Genomic DNA, 12,769 nt, shown 5'->3' with positions numbered 1-12,769 from the left:
AAAGATGAACACAGCATGGATTTTACCCAAAAAAGTAAATGAACTTCAAACAAACCTGAAATACAATGAATTCTAAAGCTTGTTTTTATGCTAGTTAAGAACAAATGGCAAGTGGAACAAAGCCTATACACCAAGGCTTAGGCATGTGTGTTTATGCATATTTGCAGAATATCTTTTCTTATTTAAATCTCAACAATTCTGTTTTCTTAGTCAAACTTCCAAGACAAAAAAATTTCAAGGAATGTAGCTTGACCAAACATAATATTCTTATCAAAGTTTATTGAAATTTTCTACATCAGGATAGAGAAAACAACAAAATGAAGTAAATTCATCCATTTAAAATGCCAAACACTGAAAATTTAGACAAATGATGTTAGGAGTTTTTCAATGTTTTTTCTATTAGTTTCACATTTCCAGAAGATAAAGAAAAACTAATTCATTATTCACAGTGTGATTAGGGGAAAATAAAATAAAATAAAACTACAGAAAAGCATCTAGGGATGGGTATGTGAAGATTGATGTTATTTTGACGAGATGTCTCTTTAGCCCACTATTATCTTTACCCAGTTCATTTAATGTACCATTAAAATCTAGCATAATTATAAATAAAATCAGGAAAATAGTTCTGGTTAGAAGACTGATTAAAATTGGGGGGAATAATTTAAGAGAAATGGAAACTCTTAAGGCATTTCTATTATAAAGCATTTAGTTTATGCATTTCTCTTTAGGAGGGCCATTAACTGTTGATTTTTGTTTATTTTCATCACATGTGTTCTTTTATGCAGATAACAGTGTTTCAAAAGGGTGTAAATCAAAATAAATAAAGCACTGGTTTTAAGATCAAAGTCCTGAATTCTTCTCCAAAATTTGCTGATTTATAATGCTGTGGTCCAGGTTTAAGTTGCATGACCTCTGTAAGCCCCAGTTTCCTCACTGAAAATAATGGGGGGGGGAACCTACATTATACAACTGATACGACTAATTAAATGAGACAAGGCCCACAGCATAGAAGCGGTTCTTAAAGTAGTTTTGCTACAGCTTCAAATGTAGATCTATTGCTCTTAAATTCTTGGTTTAAAAAAAAAACTCATGTAGGTTATATCCAATAAACGTCATTTTTTTCTTTCTTCAAAGACTATTTAACTTTGTTACAAAAATACCATACAATTAGCAACATTTGTTGTTTCAGACACACATGCATACCCAATAGCAAGATGGTGCTGCATTTTAATCCAGCACTGTATAAAAAGCTTGAATAGAGTCTTCTTGCCCAGGAAAAAAAATAAGAATTTTAGTCCATTCAATGGCTCTATATTTACAAACTTTTCGTTAAAGGAACAAACATTTAAAAGCTGTTATTGTACCAAAAATAAAGTATTCAAAATTCTTACAGTAAATAAACTTTATGGTAAATGTGAAAACATAAGAATCACTCCTCTCTTAATTTGTCCAAGAAATACAAAAGGTATTTTTCTGTTGCGTGCAAAACTATTTGAGAAGTAATGATGTATCATAAAAAATTTCAGAAATAAGAAAAATCTTTTTTCTTTTATCATAAGAAACATCCATTGGGAAGAATTCGATTATATTTTCAGTAAACTTCCATTAATGAAATCAAGGTATATTTTTTCTTTCTGTTCTCCCTTCCCCCAACACCAAATCAGAGTTTAATAGAGACATTCTCAGGCTACTGTGGTCATTTTCTCCTTACTGATGGCAAGGCTACAGATGAGTCATCATTTTGCTCCCAAACTAGAAGCCACAAAGACAGTCACATTTTGTCATTTATTAAGTAATGAAGCTGAAGAAACACTGGCATTTCTGCTCTTTAGAACATAAATCACACAAAACAGAATCTTTCAGATTACCAAAGTCAAAACTGAAGAAAAAAATACTTAGTTATCAATATTTTTCATCTTCTTATCAATCTAAATATGATAAATATTAAAAAACATCAGAGCTGCTGATGCTTCTTATAAAAACACGCCTCACCATTTTGAGGACAAACTTGATTTAACAGTCGTAGAAGTCTGTATCCACAGATTCGGCTTTTTAGACTTGCCTCACATTCTTTGTTTACCTCAGATACTCAAACTGATCCTTTGGGTTTACCTAAATGTCTAAATTTTCTAAAATTTGCTACCGTTGAAGACAGAATATCAGAAAAAGCACACAACACAGAGTGCACCTTGTGTACATTATCTCACCTGCTCGTCAGTAGAGGAATCATCATTAATTAGTCCCTGACATTGTGTTCTTAATGTTAGGGAGATGAAAGGAACATTCCTTTGCAGAACAATTTATATATTTTATAATTATAATCAAAGGTGTTACTTACCAGGATGTTGTTAAAACCCTTATCTTAAATTTTGTTATGTTTGTTACAATTAAAAATGTGGAGAAGTAAATAATACATTACTAAAATAATGTCTTTAGGAGAAGGGTTAGAACATAAAGTTGATGTAGTTTTTCTAGAAAGATGAATGCAGCAGAACAAGAATAAACAAGCACAAAGAAAACCTTTACCTCAATAAATCCTTCACCATCTGGTACCACAGTTTCCTCTCCTGCCAACACCCCACACATAATCTAACTGCTTTGATTACACTGGTCTATACATGGCTCTCTACCCAGGTTTCTCACACTCAGCACTGCAGACATTATAAATCCATTCATTCCTTGTTGCAGGCGGCTGTACTACACACTGCAATATGATGTCCAGCAGCATCCTAAAACCCTACCTGTTATACATCAGTAGAGCTTGGTTACCTTCCAGTTATGACAATCAAAACTGACTCCAGGGCCAGGGATTTAGCTCAGTGGTTCTACCGCCTGCCTTGCAAGCACAAGGACCCAACTTCGATCCCCAGTACCAAAAAAAAAACAAAAACCAACAAAAAAACCCCCCTGACTCCAGATACTGCCAAATGTTTCCTGGGGAGGAAGAGCATAAAATCACCCTCAGGTGAAAGCAACTACTCTATGCCCTTGTCAATATTGCTCCCTTTATCTCCGAAGAAAATTTCTACCCATTTTTTCAAAACCCATCTTAAATGTTGTTACCTCCAACGTGAAGTTTTCTCCCAGTGAAAAGCTAAGTAATTCCTTCCTTTTACAACCTTTCTCCTTCCTAGTTTCCTGTGTTCTATATTTCATTATTGAAATTTTATTGATTTCTAGTGTTCAAAAGTTCTTTCTTATCTAGGTCTTTGATACTCATATATAATCTTTGTTGCTTTTTCTATTTTCCTTGTTCTCTCTTTTTTTCTTTTTTGCCAAGCAAACATTCTATCATTAATCTACATCCCCAGGCAGTAGCCTGACCTTTGAAGTATCCACTATTCATTGTGAATACCTTTGGAAGTTGTTTCAAAATCTTCTTTGGGATGTGAACAGGCAAATCTTACAATCTTACAAATATAGAAAAATAGAACAAAAATGTTACACCATGAATACAGTATTTCTAGAATAAAAATGAACACTGAACAGTAATTTCTGATTTTGATTCTCTGTTAATTCAGTATCTCTCCAGTTAGTTCAAGAGGTATCATAACTGTCCAAAGAAAAATGTAACTTCAATTGTGTACATACACATTATATATCTTGATGAAATGTGTATAAGCCAACACATTTTGGGAGGAAGATGAAGAACTAGGAACCAGGAAATATTAAACAACAAAACAACAGAATGTTACACTGTAGAAAGGCTGAAAATTAGTGTCAAGAGGAGACCTGAATGTTCTGTGCCTGGAGGCTCACCTTTCATACAGGCATCTTTTATATCCGTGGTTATCCACGTTATTTCTCAAATCTTAGAATTGGTCTGCATTGACACAGCTTTAAAAATAGTCTTAACAATGTCAATTTCTAAGTATTGGCCTTAAGTTTGTATTAAAATTAATAATTTTATTTAACAGTTTTTCCACAAATAGCTTAGGGTAAGGAGATTAACTTAGTTCCTGTGGTCAATACATAAAGCAAGGCAATTAATTAATCAGGAAAGGAGCATCCACCTATATTGGACTGAGAAACTTCAGAGAATAAATATGCAAATCCAGTATCCTCAAGGCTGACAAGTTTCTATTATTAAACTGATAACGTGTTTATTTTCCCCACAATAGCTGGATTTTTGTCATGAATACACATTAAGCCTGTAGTTATTAGCTGTGATAACTAGGTGACAGTGAGCACACTACTTGAGAATTTGCATTTGACAGATCATTGACACACAGAGTTGCTTTTTTTCTCTCTCTTCACTTAAACAGGAATGATGCAATAGGAAATGAACAGGAGCTATTAGAGATTATTCAGGTTTAATAGCACATATCCTTTTAGCTGGCTGTGAGAACAATACACAATGTGACAGAGTTAAACAGAGGCATCAATTATACTCTCAGACCTGTTAATATTTTTGACAATATTTAAATAGCACATCCCTTCAGGGCAGGGTTTTTCTGCCCTCTCAGTTACACACCTGTCAAACGTTTACTTTGCCAAAGGGAAACAGTTTGATTTCTAAGGGCAGTCAATATTGAAGAAGCAAACTGCAAAATTTAAACATTATTGAATAAAAGTAATGAGAAAGATCTGAGGGAAAAAATTGTAGACTTAATTCAACATGGCATGTCAGCATCTGTCATTAAGCAACAATATAATCATGCTCTCCAATATGCTGTATATACCGCAGGCATTTCCATTATGCACGTCCTCTGCTTCTCTAGAAGACAGGAAAGTGATGGAGAGGAAGAAAGGGAGAGGTCAAATTTTCTAGTGATAATAAAAAAAGTGGAAACAGCTTGCATCTGTTGTGCATGTAAAATTATACATTTGAAAATATAACTCAGGTATAAGGTAGCCAATGCTAAGAGTTGTACAGTCGCTGCTTTCAGGTGAAAGCTAGCCAATGGTGAGTTGTGTAGTCACTGCTTTAAAAGTATTAAACAAATTGTGTTCCTTAGGTCCATTAATTATTAAGTTATAAATATTAAATTAGCAGTTTGTAATTCTAACATGGCAAAGTTGAGAATATTTGATTCAAATTTTAAAATAGAAAATAATATAGCTTTTGAAATTTTATTCTACTTTTCAAGAAAAAATAAGCTAATAACCAGAATTAAATTAATAAAGAATGGAGACTGGAGTGAAAAAAATCACAGAAACTCTGAGAATTTATCAACATGAAACTCTTCACTCTACCAATTAAGTTTCTACGTTTGAAAACAAAAAAAAGACATAAGATAGGCCACAGAGCCAAAACAGAGAAAGGATGGCACTTGGGAGCTAAGAAACCCTAGGCTGGCTCTACCCTTATAAACAAGCCACTTAACATTTCTGAGCCACTGGTAGAAACATGCTTCAAACTATACGTTTCTCTTGGCCCATCTGAGTGTTAGTTTTCTCTCCTATAAAAAAAAAAGGGACTAAGGAGACAAAAGTTCAAAGACATGTAAGAAATGCCAATAGAATTCACAAATCTTAAAATTTAGTCTTGAAATATATCACTGAGCAAACAGTATCAAACTATATTAATCACAGAACAGGAAGTTTCATGACTATGCATCTTGGATTTCCAAGCAGGCTTCACCTAAGTCATGTAGGACCCAAGTACCATTAAATCCCCAAATTAAGAACATTCAAGTTGTAAACTAACATACTAAGGGACTTCTCATTAGAAACATTCATGAATGGGAACAAATTGTGGAATTAATTCACTCTGTCTACCATATCACTTTAAGGTCATTGCAAAGCAGTTTACAGTGGACCCTTGACTTACAGACTCAATCAGTTCCCAAAGGCTGGTTGTAACTCAAGTTGGCTGTAAGTCAATACAGCTGAGATCTGAAGTTTACCTGGGTACATGCTATAGATAACAAGAGGCAGATGAATCTTCCATTAACCTAATTAACACAAGTTGTTTGTATGTCAGGCCGGTCATAACTTGAGGGTCCACTGTATTTACACAATTTTAAGGTAACTGTAAAAGTCAAAATAATTTACTTACAGTATATGTATGTGTGGTTTTTTTTAATGCTTCACATTGTGTATTTGTGTCAAACGTGTAAGACTCATTTTGTGGGATTTATGAATGAGTCTGATTTACGAACATTCTCCCAGAATTGAACTCATTCATAAGGTGAGGATTTACTGTGTTAGAAATGTAAAACAAACTCAACAAGTAGGTATCTTTGTTCCCTTGCTTTATTAAACACAGTAGACAGAAATATTTCTGCCCTTCCATAAGGCTGGCTCCCCAGGACTATCAAGAGTTACCCACTAAACTAGTAGTAGAGGTCAAAACAGTATCTGCCAGTACTCTTTGTCTCAACTGTCCTCTCATTCTACTCATATTTTCACTCAATACAATAAGCAAAAGCACATCTGTTTAACATCTTTACAGTCCAAAAGAAACAAGATAATTTTCCATGTCACTTACATCCAGAGTGCTGGTTTTTCCAAAAGCTTACCAATCCATTTTGAAAATCATTAGTGAAAACCAGTCTTTTCGATAACTTGCAAAAAGGTATAAATGCAACCCAACTACATATAAAAAAAAACAACTATAAATTTATGATTGTGACCTTCAAACTCCAAATAGCAATTCACTATAGAAAAATATTTTTGAAGATACTTAATTCACTTTTTTTGGGGGTGGGTCAAGAGGCTAGAGAAATACATATCTAGATTTGGACGTTACATAACATTAAACAAATTCATCCTGTAATACTACTATTTTTTCTTTTGTATTTGGCACAGTTTTAGTTTTTAATTGGAGTTGTTCTTTCATTGAATTATGAGATTATTCTTCAAGTCTCATTTTTAACCTTTTAAGGGGGAATATTTGCTAACAAGTCATCCATAACCATTAATTAAATTAATGCTAAAAACATGAGAATGAGTACTGACATGAAAGCATAATTAGACTGATTTCAAACCTTGTGACGATATAACTGCTTTAAAAAGATTTTTTAAAAACCTGAGGAATGGTGATTAAATTAAGTAAATTAAAAGAACATTTGACTTTGGTTTCATTCTGTCATTGGGATATATTTCAATTTCAATGTAAGTGCTCAAACTTTTTAGTGCTCATAATTTTTACAGAAAAAAACTGTTACATTTAGAAGTTCTAATGTTTATCACCATCTGATGCTGTCATGGAAGCAATCATTGCTACTTACACTCTTAGGAAGTGAGAACTGCAATTCCTCTAGCTGATGACAATGTAATTATTTCTATTACTGTCAAAATAGAGGCAATTTCCCTTCCTTACACACCTGATTACACATGCAAATCCAGCCTTATCTGAAATCTTGTAAGTACACAAAATGTCTGAATCTGAATGAGCAAGATCACATGAACAATGAGTCTAGTGATGATGGAAACCAAGCCCACAGCCATGCACCCTGAGCATATTCTTTATCATCCTGTCTCCTGTACGAACTCATTCCTCCACATCCACACAGCTTTCAACACAGTGTCATATCATCTACAATACACAGCAACAACCCTCACAAAAATAACTGGAGGAAAAAAGCAACAGTGAATCTGAATGTCTTGTTTAGAGATTTAAATGACTTCACTGACACATAACAAAAATCAGCCTTCAGAAAAACACAAGCCTTTCATAAGATCTAGCCCAGGCTGAGAATGCAGGCTCAACCAGTGATGTCCTTCCTACCTGGTCTTTCAGCTGCTGCACAGAGGCCTGTAGATTCAGAATCTGACTGAAGAGAGGGCTCTGCAGCACTGATTTCAGAAGGCTTAGTTTGTCTTCATTTGCTACATCCCCACGTTCTCGGAGCTTGGCTTGCAAGCGTTCTGCTGCCTGTAGGGCCCGATTTTTGTCTATTCCAAAGAACAGTATTAGTTAATAACAAGATTTAAGATATACAAGTCAAACCTATGAGGACCCATGTTGTAGAAATCCTAAAATTGTTCCTTTTGAATGCACAAAATTGTCTCTTTACTTGAACAAAAGTACAAAAAATTTTAACAGAGTACAACAGTACAAGAAGTACAAGGTTGGGTACTTTTTGATACTTTGAATATTCTTCCTCAAAATTAAACAGGATTAGGGTTTGTATCTAGATGTCGCCCTAAAGCCTCATGCAGTCATAGATGGGGCTGGATCTACAGCATGTGACCGATTCACTTGGCAATGGTACAATTAATGGTGCTAGGATCAGGAGTATGCATGCCATCTGCCTGAAGGGCAGTACCCCAGATACAGTATAAGGGACAGAAACAGGCTTGCTGCTAGTTGCTTTTGCTTGTTGCTTGGGTGTGTCACTTGCTTCCTTTTGAACTCTTCTGCCTGCCATGATGTATTTCTCCTCTGCCATGCCACCTTGCCTTGGAGACAGCTGATACAGACTGAAACCTCTACAAACTGTGAGCCAAATAAACCTTTCCTCTTTTAACTCTGGGTGCTGGGTGCTTTGTCTCAGCAATGAGAAAAGTAACTATGACATATAATATATATACATATGCTTCCAATCAATGTAATTGGTGGATTCGGATTCATGTGGAGAAAAAAGGGAAGGTCTCTGTAACACATTTCAATAAATGTGCCCTTCAAACTTTGAAGTATTTTGTAGGAGTCTGTTTAAAAGCAGAGAACTGGGTGTAATGTATGAAACATACATAAATATCCTATTTAATTTTGGGGAAAGATATTTCAATGAATAAAATGTAATGGTTTTGAAAGAACATGTATTATTCTGATGTATTTCTAAGTAAATTCAAAATTATAGAATGCTTTGCTCCTTAACATATAAAACTGTTGTATTTTGGATGTTATAATTCAATGACAATATCCACATCCACTTATTAGGGAGTTAAGAGTACCAATTTTTCTTATATATAAATAAAAATTTACATATAGAAGGGAATATATCAGTTGCTTGTAAAGTCACAAAATAATTCAGATGATACATTCTTTAATTCAAATGCCAGCTCTTTCAATTTTCATTAAAATTATATAAAACCAAATGAATTGTAATCATGAAAATGCTGAATCACAATATCCAAAATATAACAATTTTATATATTAAAAAGCAAAACATTCTATAATTGAGAATTTATACAGAAATAAATCAAAATAATACATGTTCTTTCAAAACCATCAGCATATTTACTGAAATGTCTTCCCTCAAAATTAAATAAGATATTGATAGGTTTCAAACTAATCTAATTTAAATAATTATTAAGTACCTTATATATCACACACTTAGTTGCAATGGTAAATTTCTGAATATGTCCTACTAGTCCTAATATCTCACTTGCATATTTCCTGTAATCATTACCAGAGATAACTTTCCATATATCTCCAAAGCTGAAATTATGCAGAAATGGGGTAACTGAAATAGCAGATTAACATAAATTCACATATACACACAAATTAAAATGAACAATATTTGCCAAAGCAAAAATTTTAAAGCAAGACACACATGAGAATTTTGTTCTGGGTTATATTTCCCAAGATAGCTCAGCATATAAATCTATTATTAATTTTCATGCCAATTCTTAGAAGTTGTAAAACTCAGTAATAGCTAATACAATAAAAGAAAGTAATGGTTGCAATTATTCTATATTTCTTTTTTCCATTCTCTTATGAGGAACTTCCCTGTGCTGGCTAGTAGTCTTTATGATGTTTGGCTTCAACAGAGAGTGATACAGAAATGTACATCCATGTGTTTCTATGATCAGCATAGAACCAACAAGTCACATGATCACAAAAACCCTCCTGTTTCCTTTACTGCCACCTACTCTTCCTTTACCCCTCATAACCTGCCAAGGAAGCAAGCACAATCATCACGGTGCGAGAGTAAAATCACAGATACATTCCAATCTGCATATCCAAAAAGCTACCAGGAATAGACAAGGGATTGGGCTGTCAGATGAATGCAGGTATGTATCACACCCAATTACACCTGTAAACAGTTTTTAAAGCTAGTTTCTCTAAAACTAAAGAATAGTGCAAAAAAGCAATTAACATATGAGCTTGAGATAATTTGGGTATTTCAATCTCAATCATGGTTGGATATTTCAACCTAAATTCATGTAGAAATTAATGTGCCTTAAATTAAGTTTTCTAGCATAAGTGCTTGCAATTGATCTCTTTCATTAATTAAAAGCAAGAGTTCAGTAGTATTTCACTTGCCACAAACACAAGAAAAAGGGATGAGCTTTCAGTATCAAAAATACTGTTAATCTCTCTGGTGCCATTCAAAAAAATACATTAGCAGGAACTGAGTTCAACAATCAGAATTGGTGTACATTAAATTTTATGAAAACCCATAACGGAAGCACATCTCATGTTTATTTTTCCTTACAAAGGATGTATTTTTTATAACAGAAAAAATTGTTCAAGTACAGAAAGCCATTACCATAGTAAAATGCTCACAGTTAGAACTTTAAATCTGAGTTATTATAGGAAGAGTCCTGCTGTGCAGAACACATTATATTCAACTATCCCAATGGAAGGAGTTTTAATTCTTACAAAAGTAGACAAAAAGGAGTATGACTTACCTACAGTTTCCAACATTTTTTTCAAAGTTCAGTGTTTTCCTCTATAATGATTAAAAACAGCAACTAAAATAAAACCCTAGGGAGACAAGAAATAAAATGAAATATTTATATTTTATCAGAACTTTATAACTGTATTCTAAAACTGCCCTACAAAGTTTCTGATACTATTTTAATTTCTTTAAGCATTAAAATCCTATTGGGTTAACATAGTTCTCTTTATAGGCAAAAAGTAAACATTTTTTAACTTATTCGAAGTGATATGTATTCCCAGTAATACTTGCATAATAAAGAGGAAGGCATAAATTCTGTTTTAAATAAGATGATAGATGTTTCCAAAGTACTTCCTTAAGAGCCTCTCAACATAGAACACTGTGATCTCAGATTGATGTACAGATCCTTAACCACAGAGTAAGGAACTTACTTGAGTGTGCTTAAGAAATCTGAGGGGAAAATGTTACAAAGAAGATATAATCTTGCCCTGAAATGTTTAGTCTTAACTGGGGAAACAATATACACATACTCATTAGAAATGAATGGCAACACTAAGTCAGTATATTAACCACTGGAAGATAATACATTACATCCTGGATTAAAAATGGAATAAAAGAAAGCATAGTGTTAAACTTTTCAAAGGTTTTTAAAACACCCTCCCATTGATAATATTCTCCTTCCCATTCAAAAAAGAAAAACTTCTCAATTTCTTCAACCCACACAGATCTCATCTTTCTCTAACAATGTTTAACTAGATTCTTTGCACACAGTTCCGCACTGCCAAAGTCCACATCCCTGCCCATCTTCAATCTGTGCTGGCCAACAATTCTGTACAACTGTCTCACAGCTACATCTACATTTGCCTCACAGAAAATCCTGAAGTCTTGAGGAAGTCAACTGATCATTCTTCCAGTGAAGAAACGGAAGCTACCACCACACAACCTCATTCCTCATCTAGAAGATAAGACAGGTAAATTATCATAGAAAGAAACAGGTTGCCTAGGCCCCTCCTGAAAGGAAAGTACATATGGCGCAAAAGGAAGTGTGTGATGTGGATGAGAAGATGCACAGAACATCGATGCCTACGATCTGCTCTCTGTAATAAAAGAACATTACTTACTGCCTTTCCTTATCCCAACTGAGAACACACACTGAAAACACCAGCTCCATCCAGTCCAATAGCTCAACGGCTGGCGCATGATTTAAAAAGTGCCCTGGTTTCAAGAAAAGAGGGTATTGTCTGACTTCCCACACAGTAAATAGCAGTGTGACCTTGAGCAAGGGACCAAACATCTCAACTGCATTTTCCTAGAAAACATTCAGCAGGAATCTTGTGATAAATACGAGAAATAAAGTATGCCAATTTACAGCTCACAGAACACCTCATAACTATAAAATATGTATCTAAGATTAATGCTGAGTCCATTTCAATAGGCATCGTGATGTAGACTACAGGCAGGTCTTAAACAGGTGATATTTTTAATTCCTATTTATAAAGAAAATATAATACTCCATACAACTGCATAGTGGTGGCACATGTCCGTAATTCAGCACTCTGCGAGGCTGAGGTAGGAAGATCACATGAGCACAACTACCCTGACCATCTTGTTCCCCATAGTATTTTCTAGTGCCACATGTAGCATTCTTTCCATTCTCTAGGTAAGACCATAGAGGAAAATTTAAAGTCCTACTCAAGGTCACCAAATAGTACGTTGGAGAAGTTGTAACTTGAAATAAATCATGCCCAATTTTAAAGACCATACTCTTCACACTAGTTCATATTTTCCATAGAGTCTTATAAAAAAAAGGTCACATGATTGAAATATATTGTTAAATTTGAAAAATAAGGTTCAAGACAATGTGTGAAGTTGCCACTACTTGTATAAAATAAGAGAGAATGCTTGCGCAAGTAAAAACTAATAGGCATATGTTTGTAAAGCCTAAGAGGTATGTATTTACAAACTATTTCTGCAAATTTTTCAGACACTAACAGTGAATGAGATGTGACAGAGCCAGAGAAAACTGACATTTATTTTTCACTGCATTTTCATTATATCTTAATGAAATATCTTAGGCTAGCCAGATTTAGTAAATAAAAATGTTGTCTAAATTTGATTGAGATAAATGAGTAATTTTTCATGTATGTCCCCAACAATATTCGAGTTGTATTAAAATATAACTTGTTATTTATCTGAAATTCAAGTTTACAGTGGCATTATTTATTATTTTATCTGGCAACCTTATTATGTGT

The 12,769-nt window shown here is 33.9% G+C and overlaps 1 protein-coding gene across 37 annotated transcripts in view; it reads right to left on the bottom strand.

The window, feature by feature from the left end:
• The window catches only part of Mpdz (multiple PDZ domain crumbs cell polarity complex component), a 159,349-nt gene that overhangs the window by 126,974 nt on the left and 19,606 nt on the right, over positions 1–12,769 (bottom strand). For 36 of the 37 annotated variants that reach the window (XR_015440073.1, XR_015440072.1, XM_087183939.1 and 33 more), the window contains exons 2-3: positions 10,528–10,603; positions 7,676–7,842 (exon numbers count right to left, since the gene is read on the bottom strand). Coding sequence is in view for 34 of the 37 variants with exons in the window: in XM_087183939.1 (XP_087040065.1) it covers positions 7,676–7,842; positions 10,528–10,543 (183 nt within the window). In the remaining 3 variants the exon portion in view is untranslated. Of the gene's footprint in view, positions 1–7,675; positions 7,843–10,527; positions 10,604–12,769 lie in introns of those variants that run through there. The other variant, XM_087183958.1, reaches the window with a different exon arrangement.

Source organism: Heterocephalus glaber, unplaced genomic scaffold, assembly GCF_053883595.1.
Source record: "Heterocephalus glaber isolate CG9 unplaced genomic scaffold, H.glaber_assembly_v1.0 deba00001481, whole genome shotgun sequence".
NCBI lineage: Eukaryota > Metazoa > Chordata > Mammalia > Rodentia > Bathyergidae > Heterocephalus > Heterocephalus glaber.
Note: the sequence above shows the minus strand (reverse complement) of the source record. Positions and strands in the feature narration are given on the sequence as shown.